The following is a 27,765-nucleotide window of genomic DNA, read 5'->3' on the forward strand; positions in this document are numbered from 1 at the left end:
CATCCTGTGATTCTAGGATTCTAACACAGCCATATGGCTTCCAGATCAGAACCAGTTATTATCCAAGCAGATTAAGCTTGGGTCTGTCTGAGTACGTCTGTATAGACAAATGCCTACACAGCCCTTATCTACGCAGCTGACAATTGCAGGGTATGTTTTGCTGAATACTTATAACTATGACTTTTCTGTACAGTCCTAATAAATCACTCACTTGAAAATTTAAAGCAGCTTTCCTAATTACAAACAAAATTAATCAGAAATGCTTCTTATGTAGCAAAATTTTGTGTTGAGTAAAACTGGCCAGAAAAATAGAGCCCAAAAAGGCTGTTTTGTTGAAAGGAATTATTTTTTGTAATGTTCACGAGAAAAAACCCCGATTATCTTACCGAACTGGCTATTTAACATCTCTGGAAATAAATGGTAATAAATAATTCAACTTGTCACTCTACTACTGTGGGTAAGAGTTTTTATAAGCAGCACGCAACTGATTATTACGTTTACAGGTTCCACACAATTAGATTCTGTGTTATACTTTCAAATGTGTGTAACATGATTCGCACACAGAACCGGACATGTCCTAAAAAAAAAAACAAATCCTTGTGAGAGCAAACAGCTTCCAGATATGTACATGAATTAAATTTTACTTGAATACCTCATTTTCAAAGTGTATTCCTTCCTACACGGTTTCTGTTTAAGGAAAACTGACACCAGTATCTGGATTTTATTCTTAACTTAAAAGCATGGAAAAACCCAGCATGGCAGATGCAAAATGACACAGTTGCAAATACATATTTGTCTGAAGCTAAACCAATAATAAATTATAAGCAAATAATGATTACAGAATACTTTCTTTTGATGAAATTGTCTACTTCTGCCCACTCACAAGTCTTATTTAAACAGCAGAAGGAGAGTCCTTTTTACTGAGTGGTTATTTCCTATGTTCTGATTTCTATTTTCATATTTGAAAGGCTAACTAAACACTCTAAGGTATCACTGTGTTTACACACAGTTTAAAGCTATAGCTATTAATTATGAAATAAAAATGCAGGAAAACTTTTTCCATTCCTTCTAATAATGAAAGACAAACTGTACCTGTGCTCGCTTCTCCATGTCTTGACAAGTACCTAGTTGTTCTTCCATTGCAGCTCTGATTTGCCTTGCCTCATACTCCAACTGCCTTCTGGTCATATCTGTTTGCAAGGAGAACTGAAATTGGAAGTATAGAGAAGGCATTTTAGTAAGTAACATTTGTGTTAACTATGTATTTCTCTGAACAAAAGCAGAACAATCAATTTCCACAACAAACTTCACAAACTAACAAGAGATAACGACAGATCCTTAAAACGTGACTGCGTTATTAAAAACAAGAACATATAATGTTCCTTGATCAACAGACTATCTGCAAATTTTGTCAAATGACTAAATATAACAGATAAACGTTGAGACAGTATTATTCAGCACCAGCCTGGAACACGTGGGTACTGATGTATGTCAGCACACCAACAAAATTGTTATGTGTGCCATCTGAATCAGAATTTTCAAAATGTTCAGAGGTATCAAACTACTGCACGTAGTGATGGTGTTCATACTACTGCTATCTACCCTGTTTTTAACTATCCTGCGAAAAATGCATAAGTGTCCAGCTGAGACACAACAACACAGCTTAAAGGGAAGACATTCCAACCAATAGATTTTTCAAGGCATGAGCAAAGCACTTCACTGCTTTTGGACAATTACTCAGTCTGCAAATAAAGGTTTCCAAGAGCAGTCCTCCCAAAAGACTGCACCAAAGTCAATTTAGAGAGTCAAAGGGACAATCATCTACAAATATGTAAAATGCTACCAAAAAGAATAGGATCTGACATTCTGTTGTGGTTGAGGTAAGTAGTAGTGGATACAAATTACCACAAAGAGATTTAATGCAGATGTTAAGTAAGACACTCTAATCATAAGAAGAGCTGTTAACTGATTACCTATGAAACTGGGGAGACAATCTTAAAACCTACAGTAATAATGACAGCTGACAGTGCCTTTGGGAATGTTCTGCGCTTCCTCAAGATCGTTCTCAGACTTTCTCCCCTTGCTTCTGGTGTTCTGATAAGCTCACCCATGACCCAGGGTTAGATTTGCTTAAGTCCAGCTGTTTCACCCCAGTCAGAAAACTATTTCCATTGTCTACTTCCACTTCCAAGAGGCTGACTGATTCCTGATATGGTATGACACTGTAAACGTGGGCACAACCAGGTCTTCCCAACACTGAGTGTGTGAAGGAACACACTGCAAATACACCCAAGCAGCTGAGGTCTGACAACAGGAAAACCTGTATTACCTGGGATATCAGACATCTTCATTATCACAGATAATGGTGACTTGACTATAAATAGTTTAGAATGGTTAGGGTTGGAAGGGACCTTAAAGATCATCTAGTTCCACCCCCCCTGCCATGGGCAGGGACACCTTCCACTAGACCAGGTTGCTCAGAGCCTCATCCAGCCTGGCCTTGAACACTTCCAGGGATGGGGCATCCACAGCTTCTCTGGGCAACCTGTGCCAGTGCCTCACCACCCTCTCTGTGAAGAATTTCTTCCTGACATCTAATCTAAACCTCCCTGATTTCAATTTATACCCATTACCCCTTGTTCTGTCACTACAGGCTCTTGTAAAAAGTCCTCTCCCAGCACCCTTGTAGGCCCCCTTCAGATACTGGAAAGCTGCAAAGTTTGGAGATGCCAAGGTAAAAGCTTGGAGCCATGATAACTGTGCAGGCTACAGCACCACTTTACTTTCTGTTATGAATTAAAAGCTCCCGCGTAAGTTGTCAAGAGGCTAATATTGCTTGCAAAACTGAAAGAATCCACTAAATAAGAGAACGGAGACAAAAAAAAGACCTTTGGGAGATAGAGTTAAAGAAGAAGCATACTGACACGTAATTCATTTGTCATAATGACTATCCAGTGCTTCTCCTCTCTATCACTGACATTTATATTGATAGGTATGAATTTTAATGTGTAAACTTACCTGCAAAAAAAATGCATTGTTTAGGCTGCTAGATTTACATGGTGAATAAAATACATTTTCGATTAGAACAACAGTAGACAATGTCACCAAAATATAGACAGCATCTAAACAGAGGTCACAGCACCAGGTACATGACCAAGGACACTGATGGTACTTACATTTTCAGTAAGGGGGAGACTATCAATCCTTTTAGTCAGGTTCTGAAGCTGGGCATAATACCAGTCCTTTTCTTTCTCTTCCTTCTCAAGCTCCGCAAGCAAAAGAGATCTATTAAAAACAGAAGCAGGAAATGTCTCACTATTAAGACCATTACCATATGTAGATACAGAAATAGGCATTGATACCCATAAAAAAAAAAAAAAAGGCTAATTGAAGAGAGCACTAGGAAGACATTTAGGAAGGTGGGGCAGTTCCCAGGCCTTGGCTAAACAACCTGTTCACTCCTCTGTGCTAAGCACATCACTAACTTCTTGTACATCAGGCAGGTCCACGTCTATAAAAGAGGAAGACACCTACATTTCTCTACAATACCACTTTGAAAACTAAAGCTGAGGCATTTTGTCAAAGCAAAACCCAGTTATTAGTCACGTGCTAACTTGTACCCTTTTTCTTCCAGACAGTATGCTTTGCACAATGTACCAAACAACATTTAAGAAAAGGCCTGGATGTTACAGGGGCATATACATATACATCCCTTAATCACATTACTGAATTAAGTTATCACATCGGCCTTTGCAGTGCCTCCTTACTAACTCTGTCACCCATAACAAAACAAAAGGCAAAGCACACAAAATCAAGCTATTTTTATGAGTATTAAAATACTTCAGAGTATTTTCCATCAAATGTTATAGGCAGGATACACTTGCAGCTGTGTAAAGCATTTGAAATGGGTATTGTAAGCATACTGCAAATCTGAGTGGTATATGAACAAGGGAATAAAATTAATACATACATACTACCAAGAAAAAAATCTACTTGAAATTTCACATAGTATTCTATCAATCCTTCATGGGCTACATTTGTATAGTTGTAAATTTTATCAATATGGGTATATAGCATTCATTATTACTAGACTTTTCAGAATAGGTTTCAAAGTTTTTAGGCAAAATCTGGCCAGTGGAAGTATACAAAAAGGCCACTCCTGGTTTGGTTTTTTTTTTCATAAATGCTTTCTGTGAGCATTATTCTTTCTTCAGACATTTTAATATTGCTCACTAACATTAATGAAAATGCTAAAATCAACACCTAGCCAGAGGACAGAAAGCTGCATACAAGTTTTTCCAGTATTATTTCCCATCCCTTAACTCAGGTTGTGGTCTTTCTGATAAGAGACATGAACCTTTATAAAGCACACAAACCCATTATGAAACCACAGCATACAACAAAACTAGATGTCCCCTGACCAGTTTGTTAAAGCACCCCACTAATGATCTAGGACGAAGATAATCAAACTTCCACGTGAACCCTAATGACAACTTCACGTAGAAGAAAGAAATTAGCACTATGTATTTATCAAATATATGTATCATTTAGATCTGTTTGACTTGCTGCTTTAAAAATGTTTCAAACTACTTTTGATGACTTCACACTTAACACTCCACACCCAATGCAAGTGACCTGACCAGTATTCAAATTGAAAACTTAAACTCACAGGATCCCTCACTTCAAAACTCAAAAACTACACACTTAAGAATGTTTTTAAACAGGCATGGAATGGCACAGATTTCCAGATTTGATTCAACAGGGAATCAAATGCCAAGACTACACATTAGGTCATTCACTGGGCAGCTTTACACCAGACAGTTTACAGTCAAAATCAGTGAAAAGATGCAACAAACAACAATCACCACGCCGTTGCAGGCAACCATAGCAGGATTACAGGAAAGCAGTAATTCTTCAGCCACAAGGATGGGGCTGGCAGGAATTCCTTAAGTGCTTTAGACAGACTGAAGCTAATAAATAGATGGTGCTCCGGGGAAGCCTGTGAGGAAAGCCGTTTTTTCAGCCTCCCTCCTGCCCCTCCTCTAACACGTATTCTGTGTGCCTGACCTCTGCACATGCAAGCATTCTGCACAGCTTCCCTTTTTTCCACCTTGGGTGCCCACGGACCGGTTTTGTCCAGTTTGTGGAAACAAATTTGCAAAAGCAAAGTTAATGAAATCCTTATAAAAAGTATTTTTTCCATATGAGAATTTGAAAAAGTGAAAGGACTAATTCTGCCTCTGGATGTGAAAAAACTAGTAGTAGAAACTGGTAGGATTACTTTCGGCTAAGTGAACATGTGATCGAGGAAAATGTAGGGTATTCAGTTTGTGAGATGCGGTGTCATTCAATCCCTTTTGACGTGCCCAATGGATGGTAAAGCAAGAAAAGAACTTAGGAACCATTGGTGCTCCACAAACAACAAAACACATGACCTGAGGGTGATTCCTCTAATTTACCAGTGTCACTTTTGCTTATGAGTAATGCTTTATTTGGGATTACTAGTTTAGTATCACTGCTCCGCGAGAATTCAGGTTTTATCAATGTCTTTAGGGCCTCTCAGCACAAAGCTTGAAGGGTTGGTACAACTGTGGCAGGCTGCACTCCAATTTCCTTGAAAATAAGCAAGTCTCTTTGGAAGTGTCTGGTAAGCTGCTCCCTGTACTTAACATTGCTGTAAGAAACTATACCACCCAGAAGCATAGCTCCCTCTCAGCCTTCTGGAACTTCTTGAGGTTATCAGAGCATTTAAGGTAGAAGAGCTGTTACTGATCATGGAAAAATACTGATGGAAAATCCCAGTGCAGTTATTCCACCTTTTTATACTCTATGATTGTTTATGTCGGGATTTGAACAGTATCAGAGAAAATTCTGTTCTCTGTCATACACTGTCAAGCTCAGTAAGAATGCAGCAGGGCAAGTGAAGCTAGCTTTTGGAAATTTAGAGTACTTTCATGAGTTAACAAAAACTTTCCAATTTGAACCGCTTTTCTGAAGGGTGGGTATTTCGAAAGACTTCTGTAATGTGGTATTTTTAAAGCTCCCAACAATAGATGAAGCTGAATGAATGCAGAAAATTGGTTTCTTCTGCTGGAATTCTTCTCTACACAATTATGCCAATGTTATTCCCAGTTAAAAGGTAGAAGGCGAACAAACTATATGCTACTCTACTTGCATTATGTAAATTACCATTACAATTAATACTTTCACTTCAATTGGTAGGTGATAAAATAAGCATATATTTCGCTGAGTGGAAATGTCCCCCTGCTGCAGGTTTCCAAAAATGTTATTTTCTTCTAAATCATTTTAATGTTTTGAGGCTGGTCAAGTTGCACGAGTTCTTTGAAAGTCTGTTTAAGTGCCTCAAAAATTCTGCCAGTAAATAACTTGTTTATACTTACATTTAGAAACACAGGGACTTAGTAAGCATGCCAAACAAGTTCAGACACAAAGCTGAGGAAAATAAGCGGTGTAGTGATTTCAGATGCATGGTCCTACAGCCCCCCACCCCAAGTTCTGATTCATCTGGCTACATAGGGTCCACACCAATGCTCTACGTGTTCCTGTACGCTCTCTGAAACAGCATAAAGAATAGGGCAGTTTCGATTATCCATCGTTTCTCCAATAATGAAGCCAGATGTGATCTGGCCATGCCTCTACACATCATCTTCTCCACAGCACAAATCTTCAGCCCATCAGCTGCGACAGTAACAGTCCCTAATCTCATCTGAAATTCAAATATCCTTATCCCTTTCTTTCAGTGTTATTTGGAACAAACACCAGTTCACCAACTAAGCTGTCTTTATCACTGAGAAAAATGTCTGCAGACCTATCAACTTAAAATCCACAAGAGTGGGAAAGGATCACAGATGATAGATCAGATGTGCTACCTACCTAGAACAGCTGTTATAAATGAATATGCCTTGTTCACGTGACCTGGAGTTCACTTAAATCAGAACTGAAAGTCCTACCTACATTTAAATGATTTTAGTATCATATGTGGTAAAAAACAGCACTGGAAGAAAACAAACAAGCATACTGTTTTGCCAGGATGGAAAATGGCAGACACATTAGGCTCTTGAAGACTGGGATGAGCAGGTGGGAAGAGATTCCCAAGTTCCTAAATAATCTTATACAGCTCCTGAGCAATCTAGGGTTTATAACATGGAAGAAATATGACCAGTGATCCTGACTAGGAAAATGAAAAAAATAGAGTGGCTGCTAGAAGAGGCTCAGTATGGACCCATGGGAAGTTACTTTCATTCTACTGGTAGCAACAAAAAAAAAGGGGATCTAGACAAAGTACTTTAGAGGAAAAGTGTACTCTTGACTGCAAGCATTTTACTGAACACCATGAGAGGTCCTTTACAGAGGAGGTGTTTCTGAAGGGCTGTCCGCAAACCACTTATTACCCACCAAACTTTTGTATTTTAATTACAAAGTGGATTTTTTTTTTTTTGCCAGGCATAAAAATGTCGTTTTGCTATTTATTTATTTGGTTTGCAGCATCCCAGCCCGACATCCTATCCATTAAGTAGCTGTCAGTGACCAAATCTTTAAGCAACACTGTCTTACAGACAGACATCTGAAAACGTCTGGGACCTCAGTCAGGTTCATTTTTAGATATAAAGATGCCTTCAGTGGAAACAGCTGCATGTCTCTTACTCTGCATTTCTACTGCAGGTGATTGATAAAGTGCTACAGATCTGTATTATGCCCCAAAAGTACGGTCTTTCTATTAAATGGATACCACTACCTTCCAAAAAAAGACATGTCACGATTTTGTCAGCACAAAACATCAGATGAGAACAACATCTTGAAGACAGAGTAAATACCTTTGTTTAGTGGACATTTTTGCTGGGAGAGCAGAATCACTAGGTAAATGTCTGCTAACAGCAAATAACTGATCAATCAGCTATGGTAGTTACAGCCATTTGTAAAACAGAGAAAGAGACTGCACCATCACATTGTTAGAGTTCTACCACTTATCAATAGGGGTGAGGAGATATGTAGCTGTTTGAGATGCTCCACTTCCTCTCTCTACATCTATTTCAGATGCTGACAATCTGCTCATCAAAATAAAACAACCTTCAGCCAACAAACAGTAACAATGAAATGCTTATATGAAGTAGCCGTAGAAACTCTATGATGTGTTTTAAGATACTCTCTGTGTGTACACCTGAGTACCATGTAAATTCTTGGTTTCCAAGTCAAGACACACTTACCAGTGATCCAAACCATAAGCATGATAGCTAAATACTAGGTGTGTCAGTAAATTTTCATGTTTAAATTAGAAGTCAGTGCAAACCAGATGAATGAACAAAGAAATTTACCTCTCTTTTTCAAGCTCTTCTAAATAACCAGTGCTTTCTCTGCTTCCATTCATAAATCCTCGTCTTGGAAATGATCCCATGGGAACAGGACTGCACTCTCCTGAACGGCTTGACACAGACCCTTCCCGGCTCCCATATGAACGCACGGACACCTTTGGCCTTAACTTCACTCCAGGGAAGTTGGTACTTTCCAAGTTCAGTTCTGGATAATAAAGAGCACGCTTTCAGAGCTGAAGTTCAGCAGCACAAATTTAAAAGACAGAAATTATTTTAATTTCTTATTTCCTGAACAAACAATGGAAACACTGCATTAGAATCCACAGAAGAACATAATGTGAACAAAACCAGTTTCATTGGTACACTTGGAGAATACTAGTCGTACAAGCAGGTTGCAATCAAACTGCAATCCTGACAATGAGAACAGTATCACCCCACATGAGCCTGCCTGCCTCTTTCCCAGAGGACTTAAGAAATGGGCAGATTTTTGCATAAATGTCATACGAATTGTTCTTGTGGCCCACTTCCCGACAGCTTCTTTCTCAGAGATCCTGCAGGTGCTTCACTGTCACACAAATGATGACAACTCTGTTTAGCACAATGCCCTTCAAGGCAGTCATCATCTATGACATTTCTGGTTCAGTGGTAGGGATAATGGATGTGTACACAGGGACTAAGTGGTCTGGGCTTGCTTTTCACATCCCATATAATGGGATGGTGCACATTCCAGCAGGTATTCTAGGGAAGGGGACATTGATTTGCAGCACGACAGACACAATTCCAGTAATGTGACATGGAGAGGGTAGGGCACACAAATAAACTGAAAAAATTAGTGGAACTAATCCACCATTAATCTAAACAAAAGTATATTTTTCTGAAGAACTGAATGAAATACAAGTTGTATGAAAAGCAATTAATATGAAGCCCCAGGGCAGCAGTAGCAAAAGCAGCACAGGAATTTTTTTTTTTTAAAACATGCCTTAAAATGCTTAGCAAAAATACCAGGCACTGGGACCATGCCTAACCATCCAAGTCAGCACTGGAAACAAGACCTAGCTGAGTTAGAAAATTTTATCCCCAAGAAAAAACAACCGAGAAGCAAGTGAACCTACTTAAAATACAATTCTAGATTTACCTTTAAGTCGTTCCAGTAAGTCAATTTGTCCAGAAGATGCCATAGCCTCATCTTCAATACTTCCTTGCAGCTGTTTCAGCACCTCCTGTAAGAAATTAAGCTTAATTGAGAAAGCCCTACAATAATAAACCACAAGGTAAACACATCTTGTCCTGCCCTCAAGTACACGTTTACGTAACAGCTACTGAGATACTGACGTAAACCGTGTTTCATGTGCGCTGTGATCAAATGTCCTATCTTTAAATGTCATCAAATACATTCCACAGTATTTCCCCAAGCACTGTCATGATGTAAAGTATATCCTGAATAAGTCATCCTCTCTGGTAGCTGAATCCATCGGCTTATTTAAATGTCCTGGTCATAGTGAATACCAGTTCTCGAATTTACAGATGGAGAAATGGAAGCACAGAGAAATTAGTTAAATTTCTCCATCTGTGTACCTAAAGTCACTTTTATAAAAATAAAATCTGGGTACGTTACTTGAGTTACAAAAGCATCTTAAATACCACATTTTTTAAACCTCAGAGATATCAGAGCAGAAGAAATCCCAGGATTTCTCTTCTGCAGGGATTTAGCACCACTGTAAACCAGCAAGGAGAGCTGTATTATTCTTATTACTACTGCTGCAACCACCACCACACCTGTGAGGAACAGCCTTAAGATTCCCTCATGGTGTCATATTATTTGGCTTCTTACTAGTACCGCTACCACCACCACGCCTACGAGAAAATAGTTCAGGACTCATTCGTGTGGCTGAAGCTTCAAGGCCAAGAATATTGCCATGTGCCATTAAAACTATGATTACACAGCTGAAGGAACAAAGGTGTAATGCACAAGATTCATAGTAAACAATGACTAGAACACTAAAAGGGTCCTGTAAGCCCCTGGGTCTCTAATGCTCAGTGGCCTAAATTCAGGTAGTAAAATTATATGCAACTTAGAGAATGTCTTTTCTGTATCACAATGACAGACACATCAATAGCAAAAATAAATTCAAGAGATTGGCCACAAGGCAAAACCCTCTTACTGGAATTTAAAATACCGTTTTTCATACTGTGGCATGGAAAGTTTTTTTTAGAAGCAGCAATAGTCGGGAAATAAAACCAATTCTGAATAGTGAAAGGTACTCCACAATTTTCATCCACAGATCTACACCCAGAATTGTATTTCTGTTCAGACCTGGAAACCAATGAATTTTAGACAATTAAAAAAAAAAAGCCACATCACTGTTTTGCTCTTTTAAGAGCCTAGAATACTTTACTGTCAATGTTAATGGTTCTTGAAACTTTTACGGAAAATACCTTTTAAATGCATTCTGCTCTTTTCAAAGGAAACAAAACAGCATCTACAAAAACTCAAGATATTCTTTAAACAGGCACTCCACAGATCTTTTCTGTATTTAAAGTGTTGTTCCTTGTGAGGGAAAAAACCAAAACAAAAAGGATTTTGAATGAAGAACTGCACAGGGTTCTGGGGAAATAATCTCCAAGCACTAGACTCAGAGCACACGGTAGAAGCAGAGTCACTGCAGCCACCCGCTGTGTAATCAGATGCCGGTACTCTAGGAAGAGGAACCCTGGAGTACAGACACACTAATTATGTTTACACTGTGTTGTGGAAATAATTCTGCAGGTGGAGTTGAGGCCAAATTTTCCAATTTAGATGTTGCTGGACTGGTGGAGTCAAGGTGTGTGTCTGCATTTGCCTTTTAGTTTGGATCAGACTGAGACCAGGCTCCCACATGCCCCACCAGCTGAACCTTGGTTCACACTGTAGGGTGATCTCGGAGCATGAACCGAATTCATAGAATCACAGAATGGTTTGGGTTGGAAGGGCCCTTAAAGATCACCCAGTTCCACCCCCCCTGCCATGGGCAGGGACACCTTCCACTAGACCAGGTTGCTCCAAGCCTCATCCAGCCTGGCCTTGAACACTTCCAGGGATGGGGCATCCGCAGCTTCTCTGGGCAACCTGTCCCAGTGCCTCACCACCCTCTCCTGGAAGAACTTCTTCCTAACATCCAATCTAAACCTCCCCACTTTCACTTTAACCCCGTTACCCCTTGTCCTGTCACTACAGGCCCTTGTAAAAAGTCCCCCCCAGCACCCTTGTAGCCCCTTCAGGTACTGGAAGGTGCTATAAGGTCTCCCCGGAGCCTTCTCTTCTCCAGGCTGAACAAGCCCAGCGCTCTCAGCCTGTCCCCACGGCAGAGGGGCTCCCTTCCGATCAAACCAAGCCAGCAGCTAGACTCAAGACTGCTAATGGGTGTTCACTCCAGAGGACCAGGCTGGAGCTAGTCCAAACCCCAAATCCCCTGAAACATACAAAGTATGCACGCTGGGTCCTCAATTCACCTACAGATCTGCTCTTACTGCACCACCTGCTAATGCTGGCAAAACCTTTAGGATTGAAACCGGTGTGATATAAATCACTACTCTTGGAAAGACATCTCCATTATGCCTGTGCTTTTCAGTACATTCAAGGGCATCTTCATTAGCCATATGGCCTAACTATCTCTACAAGTAACATCTGCCTTGTCAGCAAAGTCAGACAAACACAGAATGTGGTGTTTTTCCACAGAAGGAGTCCTACATTATCTGACGTAAAGGCAGATAACATCTGCAGACAGCAGTCTTAGCTTAAGAGTCTAAAAGGGCAGTGCTGATACTTGGAGTGGTCTTGGGAGCTTTGTGGGCTTCTGAGAGACCTGTCAGCTCCGATGAATTTAGAACTAATGAGTCCCTCTCCTTTGAGAACAGCACCTTGGTGCAGGGAAAAAAACCCAAACCAAACTTCCAACCCTTCCTCCCGTTCCCTTCTTAGCAGCCTCTTTTCTCACCCCTCTGCACGGCAGTTTGCTATATCACAAACTGTACATGCAGGATACTTTCCTATATCATGAGTCTTCCTGCTTCAAGAGCCAATCTGAACCACTAAGCGGAAATACTACCACCTGTTCCTGTGCTGCCAAATTCTATGACTGAGGTGTCCAGGCAGCTAGGGGTTGGAGAGTCTGAATATTGGCAGCAGTTAAACGCTAGCATATTGGATCACATTACTCCATTTTCTCTGCTACAGTAATTTAGGTTGTAACTCTCAGATTTAAAATTATCCCCTTTCCTTCACCAGCACATGCATTTTTTTCACGTTAGTAGGTAAGGCATTCTTTTCTATGTTTTTCTGCATTTCTGTAGCACCAATGCTAAGGTAACAATGCCACTATGAGACTATGACATCAATGTCAAACTCAATCATGGCACACTTTGAAATCCGAGCTGACGAAGCAGACAAAGGTTAGAGGAGATGCAGGCCCTAGGCCAGGTACTGGTAAAAATGAGGCAGTGTGCTAAAATGACAAATTGGGAAATTTACAATTTAACCTGAAAAAAGGAACAGAGACGTTTTCTGCAGTAACTCACTTGGAGGAAACACATCAAATTTTATCTATTACAGAGATAATGTGAATTTTTATTTATTTGCTTATTATAACGTCATGACTCGACACTAATGCTGTTCACATGTAATTCTCCCATTTCCCTCCCAAGATTAATAAAGTGTTTTGTAACACTACTTTTCCACAATAGTTTTATATTACATTTGATATCATGTCTGCTAAATAGTGTAAAGTCTTCTCCACAAATAAACCGGAATAAATTTAATTCAAATTAATATTCTGTTTAGTTAAACAAGTTTAAATAAATATATTAGTAGTGGTTTATAACATTATTCTAAGCAAATTCTTTACTGATGTTGTAGTGCCTTACTGATAAAACACACAAACATAAGTGTATCTACAAGGAAGGCTGCAAAACATTTTTTCTGTTATTTTTAAAAAGTGTTAAATTATTTTAATGGTCACTTAAATATAACCTGGTTTATCTTGTCCTCCTGGAGAAGTACAAAAGAATGCTTTTGGAAATGGAGCTGTCCCTATGACTCATCATCATTTAAAAAGGTTTCTGTCTTCACAGTCTCTGGACTGTGAAGTACAGAGACAATGTCAATTTTTTTGTTTTGTTTTCTTTGGACTCCATGAATACAGTCCTGACCTTACAACTGCTTTGTGGGTAATCAAATAAAAAAGATCAAACCCATCAGCAAGCCACTGGAAAAGTACTGAGAAGAAAAGCACCTTAACTAACAGTACATGCACACAGCTACGTGGTAAGGGTTGTAAATAAAATTGCTTAAGGGCTGTGAGTTTATTCAAGCTGCTAATAAAGAATAAAACTACAGAGGAACAAAACTAACCACTGCCAGATTTCAAATCCTAATGAGTTAAGATTTAAAAGTATATTCAGTTTTTGAGGACAGTAAGTATACATATTAACATTCATATTTAGAAATATTTCAAAAAGATGGTATCTCTATGAAGACATTCTGGTTTAGACATGTACCTCTCCTTTGGCAGGAAAAGGAGCACTGACGACAATTCAGACAAATCAGGTAAGTTTGGTCTATTGTAAACACTACTTGCTTCCCCTCCCTGCCTTTTAAAGAGAATGAACTTTATTATTTGTATTCCCTTTTCTAAAAGTTGTGTGTATTCAGAGAATGCCAAAATTCATTAATATTGTCATAAAAATGATAGACATGAAATCGCTGGCAGCACTACACCAGATACACTCACAGACCAGTATCGGCTGGAATAGTAAGCCAACAACGTGTTCTTAAATTTACTGGATCTTTTAAAGGTAAGCATGAATGTACATTTAAAAAGTCTTCCAACAAAAGCTACTGGATCTATAAATTTTTAGTAGGACACTCTTCATACCTGTTCCTCCTTTTTAGCTAATAACTATACTTGGGCCTGAGTGAAGAGACATTCCTGACATACATATATATGTGTATATATGTACACACAGACCGAAATATGTTTCAACATTTGCAAACAAACCCAAATATTCTTCAATTTAGGTTTTCTAGGTTATGCTTACCTTGGTTACTAGTCTATTTACAACGTTTGAGTACAAAACCAGCTTTAACTGCACAAATACAGAAAGCGTTTTCAACTTCACATGGTAACCAAACATCTATCTTAGCACCATACAAGATGGGAATATGCATGCTGAATGACTCAGGACTATTATTTTTTAATCAAATAAGCAGTATTTTAAAATCAGAATATTCCTGACAGCATTTGTATTGACATTTTTAATGCGATATGCTGAAAACTTAACATACAATTGCGCTCTAAACTGGAAGTGATTTTTGAAGTTCAAGCCAGTGTTGCAAAATAGTATTCAATTATTATTGGTTTAAAAGGGCAAGAACAAAGGGTAACATACACTAAAAGCACACCCATCACTCAAATTCAATAAAAACATTAGATTTCAGTAGGAGGTGACGGACACCACAATACTATTTTCTCTGCATTTATAGGCAGCATAAACTGAAGTTCGAGGTCCTACATGACCCCTCAGAACTATATGAGCTTGGCAGTGCCTCAGTAGTGTCACACATGGTACGACACTCACCTGACCTGAGTGAGAGCTACGGAATAGGCCCTTCATTCCTACACATTTTGGTGAAGTACACTGCTACTTAATGAAGCTTGGTAGGAACCACTCTAATTGCCTGAACTGCCAAGCAATCACTCTGGTTGCTCAACTCTATAACCAGGTCCCAGTGGCCACAGCAATGACAGTACTGCTGACTGGGATAAAACACTGGAGCAACTCAACTTTTAACCTTGTAGAAAGAGGGAAGCATTTCTCCTGTGAAATTACGCTGTTCATTTTCATTTCACACAATGTCATTTTCTAAAACATAAATACTCGCTTGGTGCCACCATGCTGAAGAGCTGTCACTTGCTGTAACCACATACTGAAGTCTACCAAGATTTTAGTGCAAGCTCACTGTCAGATCGAACGTTTCCTGATTTTGTGCTCAGAAATAATGCTATCTGAAATAATGTCAGTAACTATATACACATCACCAGCTCAGTTCCACCTAATTTCTTTTTTTTTAAAAATTTTCCAACAAATTTGGATTCTGGAAGATTTAAAATTGCAAATATAATCCTAAAAATATTACTTAATTGTTAAATCGGACCAGTAAACTTAAAGACACAAATCAAACACAATGTAATGCCACAGTTGCTTCTTTATTGCTTAAATAAATTCACTGACTGATATTTTAAATGCTAAATGACTTTTATAACTGCACTGTTAGTTCACATGAACTTAAATGAGTTATTTGCAAATGTCTAACTGCATTAATTGTGCAGTAACGCAAGAGAAGTATTCCCCAAAATTCACCATTTGATTCAATCTGTAGAAATCAGTTCAGCTTACAGGAGCTTCTTCCACTCACACATTAGAATTTATCAGATCACCAACACACATTAAGATCTTCAAAAATCACTCTTCTTTTTAGAGGATCTATCTTTGCACAATCCCCTGCGTAGGCACTGTACTACCAGCATTCTTCCACCCCGTGTCACAGTCCTGATGCAACAGCCTCCTTTATGTGGCTTAAGACTGACATAGCCTCCTCCCTCCTGAGAGGCACAGGTGCGTGGGGCACCACAAAAACATTCTCCATGTGCAAAATCCAACAGAGAGAAAGGGAATTCACTTGCAAAGATTAACGCTCACACGGCGGAGGGAGAAAAAAAGCGTATGAGGTTTCCTATGCTAACCATGATTACAATTTTCCCTTGAAAGACTTAAAACTTCCAGCGCGTACATGTTGGGAAAGGAAGTATTGAAATTAAATGGAAACCAAGCATATCCTAGAAAGAAAATACTGGATGAATTCACTCAGCACACGTTACAGAAGCTCAGAATTCAGCACCTATTCCACAAATATTTATACAGGCAAGGAACCAATGCTTGAATCAACAGCTTTTCTCCCTACTTGTTCATCAAACAATGCATTTGTTGAAAAACATTGAAAAAATAGTATTTTCATGACTCAAAAGTAAGAGCTTTAGAAATCTAGCCTCAAAAGAAGCATTGTCAGTATCAATGGAAGACTACTGGGCAGCAAAAAGATAGTAGCTAGTAGTCTGCCAACTTGTCCCTAATAATTCTCCAGACAAACAGCCTTTCTGTGTAAGACTATACACCCTCAAACCAGACTAGCTAGCTATTATCATGTACAGTAAGACTGTTCATACAGGCAGTTAAATAAAGCAATTATGAAGACCTGAGCAAAAAGCAGAAACCTAGCATTGCTATTCAAAGAACAACACAAGGTGCCACCACGTTCTGTGCATTTCTGTCACACCTGGCAATGAATATAAAGCTAAAATAGGCTTACACCAAAAGCAGGGGTATATGCGTATCCGCTGTGCAAATGCCTATATGGCCAACTATTTGGAAGAGGATCTGACTTTCCAAGTGTCAGATCCTACACTACTACTATATTTTTAAAGTTCTCCCTTATTAGGTAAGTGTAATGTGAAATTTCTACAGCTAGCTGATCCATTACTGGGTACAACAAAGATTAGCTTGTGGTTTCAGAATACAAAACATAATTAGGTGACACTGAAAGCAAAATATACATTATTATTGGATCAAAATATTTTGGTAGGTTGTACTGAACGTAATGGGATTTTGAGCACTGTCTGCCCAGGATGTCACATTGCTATCTGAGGTCTGCATCTCACAATTCCCACTGAATTCTCTCCTACTCGCTCAGCTGACTGAAGACTGTTTTTGACAGTGACTGCTGTCATGCAATTTCCATGACGTATGTGACCCCACTCACTGTGAGACCACAGCTCGTTCAAGGAGACATCATTTGGCTAAGAAATACAGCTGACAGAGGAGGACGGAGTTTTAGTTAAGTTTTAATACTGTAAAAGATAATTAAAAAAACCCTACCCCACTCCACCCCCCAGAAACCAAACCCTGCAATATTTTCTGGGGAAAAGCTGAATTCATTCCTGCAGACTGCATTTCTGTCAAGAGCTAACTTTCAAGAGAAATCCCTGAATCTCTACAGATCATTATATACATGAAAATCTGTGTCTAAGGCTTCACTTGCAGAGGTAAATTAGAAAATAACACTATTCTATACAAGGATATATTATCATCCATACTGTGAGCATTGAGCATGCTAACTTAGGAAGGTTTTTTTGTAGAATAGGTAAAATTGTATCACAGGCTGTACAAACCAGCTGACAAAATCAAGGTGGCACTGCCAACCTTAAAGCTGACATTTCCTTAATGTCTGAATGTGCAAACCCAAATAAAAAGCATTTCAAGTCTTTTTTTGGTGGTAGTCTTCATCTAACGAGGAAAAAAGCAAAAGTAAACTCTGCTGTGTAAATTACTACTTTTTTTTGTTAGTTTATTTCCATCACAAGGTTTCTCAGTGCTACAACAGAGATCTGAGTGTCAGGTTCATTGCAATGTCCCCACCACTGAAAACTGATAGGAAAAAGAATTTAACAGAAATGTCTTTAATTTATGCTTTCAATTCTTTGATTCCCTCCCATAGCTTCCTCCCCAAAAGCAGGAAACTTATTACACAAACTACTTGTTTGCTACTGCACCTTCAGCTGTTTTTCAGAACACTTCTAGTTCCTTCTACATTTCTCTTTATTGTCTGCTGTAATTTATGTTCCTGCTTAAAGCTCCCCTAAAGCTGGGCAACAACAAAATTCAGTGAAGTATCAAAGAAACCAAGACAAAGACTCTACTGTGTGCCAGAGAGAGAATGGTTGAAAACAAGCTTTAAAAAATGGAAGTTTAGAAAAGAAAAACAAGACCTATTAAATCAGCAGAGTGCACAGCACCATACAAATAACTTCTAATAGCTAGGAGTACAAAGTATTAAAAGAAGAAAACCCTTAACTTTGGCCACATCAGCCAGAACGCTGAAAAAAAAAAAGAGTCAGACAAAATGAAGTTGACTCATTAGAGTTGGCTGGAAGATGCATGGAAACAATGGCAGGACAAGGGCAGATTCAACAGAGGCACCACTTCCTGAGGTATGCTGCTTGCATGGCAATGAGCAAATGAAGAGCCCGCTAGAAGTTTCTCATCAGTGGGTGACACACAGGCTAATTAAGGAGAAAATTTATGTTCAACTGCTGCTAGTAGCAAGCAAAAAAAAAAAAAAAAGAATTTTCTTGCCCTACCATCTGTATCCAGGTAAACAGGATTCTTCCCCAAAAACCTGTAAGCAAGACATGCACAGGCAGAATGATGTGAAAAATTTTCACAAAATGATGTGAAAAAAACAAATGTCAGAACTGAAGGATACAATAAAAAATGGTAATGTGTTTGCAGACTCCTAGCAGCATAGTACTGACATCACAGGATGATCATGATGCTTTGTCACTGCTTCATAAATCGTAAGGAAATGATGGAATCATACTGGCAACTTAAATGATTCAAATTCTCTGGACCTTTTTATAATAATCTAACAACTCTGGTTTCCTTAAAAAAAAAAAAAAAGCCCCAAAAATGCCAAAAAAACCCAACCAAAAAAACCCCAAACCACTAAAACCTACCACATTTTAACGTGACCAAGGTATTCTAGTGCCACCTCATATTGAATTTTTAAAGTTAAATTACCACGTTTTAGTCCCAATTGACCTAAATAAATTTTTTCCCCAAAAATGCTTTCCTGCAATTATTTGCTGAAGTGTTCTCCAGGAATGTAAAAACTAATGCACTGGGGACCTTGCTACTTTACAGGTGGCTAGGGCTCTGTGGCAGATCTGCTTAGACCTTCTCATTAGCACTTGCCATTGAGCTCCCAAAGACTGAAAAGTTTTTAAACAAAACAAAAAGCTAAGATACAAACCAGGAAAATCAGCTAATGTTTTAACTGAAAATATTAACCACGCAGAAGAAAAGAAGTAGTTACTCGAAGAGGCACTTGAATTGCTGTTGCTGAGGTTTGGTACAATCCCCCCAAGTGCCTACTGTTCCCTGCAGGGCAGATGTGAACTGCAGACCGCTATCTGACCCACGGAGGGCTCTCCATCACTGGCCAGGCATCTGCATCTCCTACCCCACCACCGGCTCTTGGGATTTATCCTTCAGCCATGGGCACCCAGGTCTGATGCTGTCACTTTCTGTCTCCAGCCCACTTCAGCTCCACTCTCCCTCTCCGAATACTCGTGAGCTCTAGAAAGGAGGGAAATACCTCCTTGTCCACCTCTCCCATTAAGGGTCCATAACAGAGGTGGGTAAAAACAAAAACAGAACCAAGAGCAAACACTGCCCTGACTTTCTGGATCCAAACCAAGCACTAACCTGACAACCTACGGAAAAAAAAAAAAAATGACATTTTCAGGTATTTACAGTATGTCTAAGAACTCTTCCTATGTTGCTGCCATGCTAATTTAGAACCTCTCATTCCATATGCAGAGTTAAAGCTGTTTTCCATCACGACTATTTTATGCTTCAGAGCACGGATTCCGATTTGCCACAGTTGAGTCCCTCAATAACACAAGTTTCTTCTGCAGCTCTTCGGTGTTCATATTTACCACACTGAAAATCAAACTTTTTAATCTCATTCTTTTTTTTCCAGATAACTTAGGAATATCTGGAAAAATATTGAGACCCCAGCTGGAGTACTGTGTCCAGTTCTGGAGTCCACAGCATCAGGATATTGACAAGTTGGAGCGAGTCCAGAGGAGGCCACGAAGATGCTCAGAGGGCTGGAGCCCCTCTGCTATGGGGACAGGCTGAGCGAGTTGGGCTTGTTCAGCCTGGAGAATAGAAGGCTCCGGGGAGACCTTATAGCACCTTCCAGTGCCTGAAGGGGCTACAAGGAAGCTGGGGGGGACTTTTTACAAGGGGCTGTAGTGACAGGACAAGGGGTAACGGGTTTAAATTGAAAGTGGGGAGGTTTAGATTAGACATCAGGAAGAAGTTCTTCCTGGAGAGGGTGGTGAGGTACTGGAACAGGTTGGCCAGAGAAGCTGCGGATGCCCCATCCCTGGAAGTGTTCAAGGCCAGGCTGGATGAGGCTTGGAGCAACCTGGTCTAGCGGAAGGTGTCCCTGCCCATGGCAGGGGGGTTGGAACTAGATGGTCTTTAAGGTCCTTTTCAACCCAAACCATTCAGTGATACGTTTTAAAAACATAGGTCATGACAGCATCTCACAAAGACAGTACTGGTAAAATAAAAAACCCTAAACCCTGACTATTTATTCTGCTCTTCATTTTCTACCTTTAAGTTGGATAGTAACAGAACAACCTTCCTACATCAACTTCAGTTCTTCAGAAGTCTTTGGTAAGGGACATTGCTAAACTAATTTTAGAAATCCAGGCAAACTCATCAGTGCCAACTGCTTACCTCCTACTCAGTGATTCTTTCGAAGAACTCACATTTGTGAGCTACACTTCTGCCTAAGAAATAAATGTTAACTCTTTGCCCACCAGTAGTCTGTTCCTTACTGTAGTTTCTGACCACACACACATTACAAACTCAGGCTTGCAGGTTCGTACCTCAGCAGTTTCTCCTTTTCTTTTTTCTTAAAAAATGGCATCACATCTCCCACCTGCCATAACCTGCATGCTAAGGACATTTTAAACACAGAACACAGGTCTTGATCTTCGTGTGACAATGACAAGCGGTTGTTACAACCGGAAGGACTTAGCCATATAAAGGATCTTGCAGGAAAATTACATACATACACACAAATGTGGTGAGCAATGCAGATGTCCATCTCATGGAAGAGCAATAAATAAAAAAATACTTCAGTTTGAATTCTCCATTTTGACGATGTATCATTATGTTTAATGGACGACAGAGGAAGATATGTAAGGAAGCAAGTGGAAACACGCTGGGGAGGACTCTCAGGGGTAGGAGGTGCCTAACTAACAGAAGATCTCTGTTAAGCAGTAAGCTTGACGTGGTGAGGATCATACAGAAGAGAAGCTCTGACTAGGAAGCCACACTTCCTGAATTGCTGCGAGGAAGGAACCTAATATAGAGGAACTTCAGGATCCATGAACAACCAAGAAATTACCGTCTGACAAACTGATGAAGACTTTTGACAGAAGTGCGAATAATCTGAATGACTACAATTTTAAGTATCCAGACCTTGCAATCACTCCAGTAAATGACTTCTCCTCTTTCTTAGGCTGTAATCTGCTCTCTCTTTGAAGCCAAAGGGCTCAAACCTCAATCTTTACAACTGCTGAAGAGCAGAGTTGACAGTTCATCAGTTTTATGCTCAAGTTGCTTTCTAACACTTGGGTGAATATAATTTATTTCTGACATTTCACTATATCTGTTTTATCCCTTTCTTCTAAAAGTTTTATTGGTGACATGTAAATTTGAGACAGGGCCATTGAGATGTTCTCTGCAGAGTAGGGAAACATCCTTAAGCTCCATGAGCAAGTACTACGGAGATATCACAACACTGGGTTTGATTCATGAAGTAACTATTACCCACTCACTACCTTATACCTGACTTGACCTCTTAGCAGAAATAACAATATACCAGACAGATCACTTGGAAACCAGGTTTCCAGTGCAGTTCTGGAAATGATGCTCATACTCTACTGTGTAACAGGAATGTCCTTCATACTAAACTCAAGATTCAAACACAAACTTCTCAAGTTATACCAGTTCATTTACTACGTGTAGCCTGCTCACTAATAGCAATACTAGATCAAATAGATCTATGTATTGGGGTAGGCATTGGGTTTGTCTGGCAGTCTTCTGGTAGCAGGAAAGGGGCCACAGAGGTGGCTCTTGTGAGAAGTTGCTAAAAGCTTCCCTGGCTCCAAGTCAGACCTCGACCCACGAGCTTTTCCCAGAAAAATGTGTAATTTCTGGAACCTTAGATGAAAAACTGTTGTTAGGTTTCTGAAGATGGGATTGCAAACATGGGTATCCGTTAAGTGTACTTAACTACCACCTACTTGAGGAACCTCATACACAGACAGATAGATACACACTACATATGTATGTGGCACACAACAAAATCGTTAAGCTGTATCAGAGGTCTCTGTGAACACCTTAGGCTTCACGTTCTAAATTGCAAGCACGTGGCTTACCATGACACACTGTACTAAAAATTCTTGTGCCAGTTACAAAAATATCTCCTAGCACCTTCTGTGCTTTACAGTGAAATTCATTAAACGCTGATGATCAGAGAGCACTGATTAGAATAAAGTAGGTTTTCCAGGTTAAATATCAAGAAATGGTAGCATACAGATCATATGGCCATGAAGTGGACTTTGGCGAGTTAAATTTAGAAAAAGTGACCACCTCCTTACTCAATCAAGGAGACATCTGATAAAAGTCATTACACATTCCAAAAGAGAGAATTCCTCAGCAGCCATTTTAAAGCAAACCTTAAAATTTAGGCAAGGGGGATAAAAGGTACCAATAGTACCTGAAATCTTATATTGCTACAAGTGTAAACTTGTAAAAAAGGATGTGCTTCAACTACTGGTATACCCGATGTAAAGAATCAGCACTTTTTTTGAACTCTTACGGCTTATCGATCACAAGATGCCGCTTCCATCCAAGTTTGACAAAGAGTTCATGTCCAAAAGGTGGAACAGAGCTCAAAACATTGCAAGCCAGTTAGTTCCTGGAACATTCTGCACATCAATCTTCTGCTTTTATAAACAAATGTATGCTAACAAACTCCAAGCTGGAAGCAGTACATGTTTCAGACTCCCTTTTTTTAATGAAACAAACGAGCTACTGTAACCATTAAGTTGCTAACTTTAGTTAGTCTGCTATTCCTGCTAAGGAGTTGTATATTAATCCCTTTAGCCATAAAAAGATATCATATGCAGGTACAGTAAAACACAACTTAATATTTAATTATAAAATCACACTCAGTTCTAGTAAGATACAAGTTTTCTCATTCTCACAAATCCATCATGACAGAAACAAGATGAAAACCAGACACTACAGCTTCTTCCTTAGTACACTTTTACCTTTAATTTTGCTATTTTGAGCATCAATTAATCAACCTCCCAAAGTATGCACAACACTGCAATAAATCTAGAATATTATATGCTATAGGCTTAAAATTTCTTTTGCAACCACATCAAATTATCTGAGCTTAACATTGTACAAACATATTCAAAATCAAAATCCTCAAAATATCTTAGGACTTGTTTCTATTTTTAGTCAACATCAATTCTAATCCAACATAACAGCCTCACAAGGTTTTTTTACTCTGCTGTCTAATTACTGGAAGAAACCCACAAACACCATCCATGTCAAAATAAACCACTCTTTGGACCTGCACTGGACATCATAGTAACTAGCTCTCCAGGATTTTGTCTTTTAAACCTGAATCACTTAAAACAAACAAACAAAACCACCAACAAAAAAACCCTACAGAAAATTATTAAAATTAAATCCTTTATGTGAGGACAACGATCTGCCAAAAAAACCCCACTCCCACAAACCAAAAAATACTAAAAAAACCCTCAATTAATAAGCAGCACATGATTTTTCTGAGACCAGTTTAACCATTTCCTTGTTTCTTACAGTGTACATTTAGCTGGTTAGAATGTTTCTCAAAGAAAAAAAAAAATCAAGAAAACCGAATCAGTTCTACTGAGTCTTCCTATTTTATTACTGACACCTATGGACACAATACTTTTGCCTGCAGAGCATCACATACACAGAAGATAGCTTTCTTACACAAGATAACACACATTACTCATTTACTGTAAAATCCAAGCACTCGGAGACAGAGTGTGGAAATCAAGCATGACTTTATTCTTTCGCTATTTCTTGAGTACTTGAGGTTAAGTCACATATGCCTATTTACCCCTAGATTTTATACAGGGCAAAATGCTGATATGAATTAGTATGACATAAAAAAAAGTGACATTGTTAACAGAAGAATATTTGTCTCTTACAAGAACCAGGCAGCAGAGTCTTTGCTTGCAATGGATGTCCCAAAATTGAGGTTCTTTTCTGATAAAAGGTCTCCCACATTTATATGCACAAAGTAGTGTAGCTGACATTGGACTGCTTTTTGTCTCTTCATGAATTTTACAGGTTTTCAATTCAAATAAAACTATGTCCATTATTTTTCCTGAATTTGCCTGTAGCCTGTGTTTTATGCAGTTACTGTTACTATATACATCTAGACACTGACACTGGTTTTCTTCATTAATGGTCCAACATGATTATTTCACTGACCATAAACCAGCATATTTGTTGATTTAGAGAGAACATTTTATCATACTGAACTGCTGTCTTTCATCTGACAGTACGCCAACAGTAACAACTGATTTTCCCAAATTAGTCATGATACTCTGAGGGATTTCTTTTGTTTGAACAGTTAATCCCTAGGACAACACAAATTAAAAAACAAAGTGGACACTGTTTCACAAATCATTTTGGCATCCCCGTTACCACATTTATCTTTTGTTTACCCATCATGTTGTTTTCTGGCCAGCTAAGGTGCAGTTTTCAGGTTTAAATATGAAATTTAGCTTTAAACATGAAACATTCAGACACCGTGCTTATATAGGTCAGTAGTAGTTTATAATAAATACATGTGCAAGATGAGCTCATGTTAAGCTTTTAATTCCAGTACGATTACCTTACATTTCTGAAATGCAGAGATTATAAAGATGAGGCACACTTACACAACATTTTAACACTACCACTTCCAAAATCAGTTTCTTTAAAGACACAATATTGTCTTTAAAATACCCTTCCTAACTATTGTCTTTTACACCCAATTGAAGAATGTAAAGCAAAAGAGGAATCACAAGCAAACACAACGGCAGTCCTAAGAATTACTGTGAGATGTTTCTGCACGAGCCCACGGACCAAAACACACAGTGCAAGAACAGTAATAGAACCACAGAACCATTTGCCATAGAACCACAGCTTCTGGGGCTCCATTTCTTCCACTAATATGTGGAATTTTACCTGGTGGGAGGGGCTGCTAGGGCTCTGTGACACTTACATGCTCCCAAGGATCTTTTTCCAAAATATCTGGAGTTTCAACTGTATATATGGTAGCCAAAAGGCTTTCAATCCCCACTGCTCTGGTTCTTCTAATTACTTTTCTTGTAATTATCCCTGATTATGGCACTGGAACCACACAAACCACAGAGTTTCTTTCAGTGAAACAAAGCCGCCGTGTACTTTGTCCAAAAGCCTGCAAAACTAAAATTATCTCCTGACTAAATAGAATCCTGCAATGATCCCCATTAAACGTCACCCACAGACTCCAATCAGACTCCAAGACCATTCCCATTCCATCCTTCAGGCTCAAGTCAAGTCAAAGCTAGATTTGGACCCTTTCTAAACACATCTGAAGCCAACAAGGGAAAGAAACAGCTTCTAGGTTCACGTGCAAGAATAAGCACTTGTGAGAAACATAGCTGATTAGGATTTCTTCACAGAATATGTGGGTTTTTTGGTTTGGGCTTTTTTTTTAATCAAATTAACCTTAACAATCTCTTGCCACCCACCCCCCCGAAATGAAAAGAAACATACTGAGTTTGATATTTGAGTTGAAGCCTTTTGTTAAGATAAATTCCTTACACCTAGAATGGCATTTGGGGAGAGAAAAAATGTGACATCTACTCTGAATATGCTCGTAAGCACTGCTCTGTGGACTGCGATAGAGCCCCTTTCTGCTTGGTGGTCTGCCAGGTTTGAAGTAAGGACAGAAAGCTGTTCCACATCCCAAATTAATGCCCTAGAGACCGGTTTACACAGCTGGTCTGTCTCGACATCAGTGGAAATTTAATCTTCTGCACAAAAGTTGAAAAAAAACCCCGAAACAGTATGGAGACAAAGAAGGGAAAAAAATACATTTTTGCTTTCCCTTTTTCAAACTATGGGGAAGATCCTATTTCCTGTTCTTCCCTCCCTTATTTTAGGCTGCACTGACAGGGATGGAAGGGGACCTACTGACCGATTTGTTATAATATTATCCTAAGAAAAACAGTGTAAATGACAGAACTAGCTCTCAGATTTGTAACTGAGCAAACAAATATTTTTTTTCCACAGCTGCTTATGCCAACCAGTTTTAAGTACCTGCTGTAAAGGACTGTAATTTCATTTCAATTTTGGATAGCAGAGACATTTTCACTTTACACTGTAATACAAGGATTAAACACATACGAAAAATTTCTGCTTCTTTCAAGTGTTGTAACTAGTGACAATGCTTCAGAACACAAGATAATTTTTCTCCCTAAGAGTGAATATACAGGTCACAACCTACATGTTGGAGGAAGATAGTTCAGATCAAAGTAATCTGAACTGTCATATTCATCAGATTACCATATTAAAAAAAAAAAATAGTTACAAAGGAATATTAAGTCTGTGATATAAAGATGGGAAATCCAGGATATGGATATACAAATGTTTAATATTTAGAATATGCCCACCCTCTACAGGAACATATGCAGAAATACAAACAACTACTAAGCCCTATTAACTGAGATACCAAAAGGAGTGTGGTTTTGCTCTCTGTTAGCAAAAAGCAGCAGGATTTGCCAGCATAGGAAGAGCACTACATTAATGCAGCTATAATGCTTGTGAAATTCTGCCTTGTTCAGTGTCATGGATCACATGGATGGTGTGTATGCATCTTCCTACCGACCAAAATCCACCTAAATTCCAGCTGAGCCTGGCTTTTCCTCTTGGATAGGTGGGTCTGAAGGCCTACACCCAGCCAGGAAACACCAGATGGACAGATCTGGGTGAAATTACTAAGTATGAATTTAGGCTTTGGGAGAGGTTGGAGAACTTGTGGTCGTACTTTAAAATTAACTTTTCCTTTTGGGATGTTCAATATTGTAATTGTAGTAAACCCCAAAATTTTTAAACTTACCTTAAAACACTGAAGATGTCCAGGCTCTGCCATGTTTTCAAGAGCTGAACAATACTTGCTTTGTCAACCTATGTCAGCAGACTGCATTTCCTGCTGGTAAGTACAGCAGTGCTAAAATGGCAGTGCTTATCATGACACACCAGAAAAGAAGCTAAGAAAACTGTAAGCTGTTTCTAAAAAAATCTGTTTGGAAATATTTCAATTTTCAAATTAAATAAAAAAATAAAAAACTCTTCACTAAGCAGATTTGATAGCTTTTCCCTTACACAGCCTGGACACGCAATTCTGTAGGAATCTAGAGGCGCACAAAAAGCGTCGAGCAACTACCAGTCCTTGACACAAAAGGCAGTAACAGAAACGCAAGCCCTGTGCCTGTGTGCAATACCTTCATATTAGATGCCTCAGTTTCCAGTTTTGTCAGGTGATTTGAGTTATCCTCTAGCTCTTGCCGAAGGTTGGAGTTCTCCATCTTTAATGCCTCAACCTGCTTTAACAACTGATCATATGAAGCTGCGGCCATCCTGGGCTACCCTCAGCCCT

The 27,765-nt window shown here is 39.1% G+C and overlaps 1 protein-coding gene across 1 annotated transcript; it reads right to left on the minus strand.

The window, feature by feature from the left end:
- Nucleotides 1-1,092: 1,092 nt before the first annotated feature.
- LOC104513129 (adenomatous polyposis coli protein-like) lies at nt 1,093-27,765 on the minus strand (the record flags this gene model as incomplete). The annotated part of the gene is made up of 5 exons (XM_010156371.1): nt 27,611-27,765; nt 9,466-9,550; nt 8,334-8,535; nt 3,177-3,285; nt 1,093-1,206 (listed from the first exon to the last, which is right to left on the minus strand). Coding segments are annotated over exons 1-5 (645 nt in total), but the record flags the coding sequence as incomplete, so codon positions are not given.

This window comes from Eurypyga helias, unplaced genomic scaffold, assembly GCF_000690775.1.
Source record: "Eurypyga helias isolate BGI_N326 unplaced genomic scaffold, ASM69077v1 scaffold39687, whole genome shotgun sequence".
NCBI lineage: Eukaryota > Metazoa > Chordata > Aves > Eurypygiformes > Eurypygidae > Eurypyga > Eurypyga helias.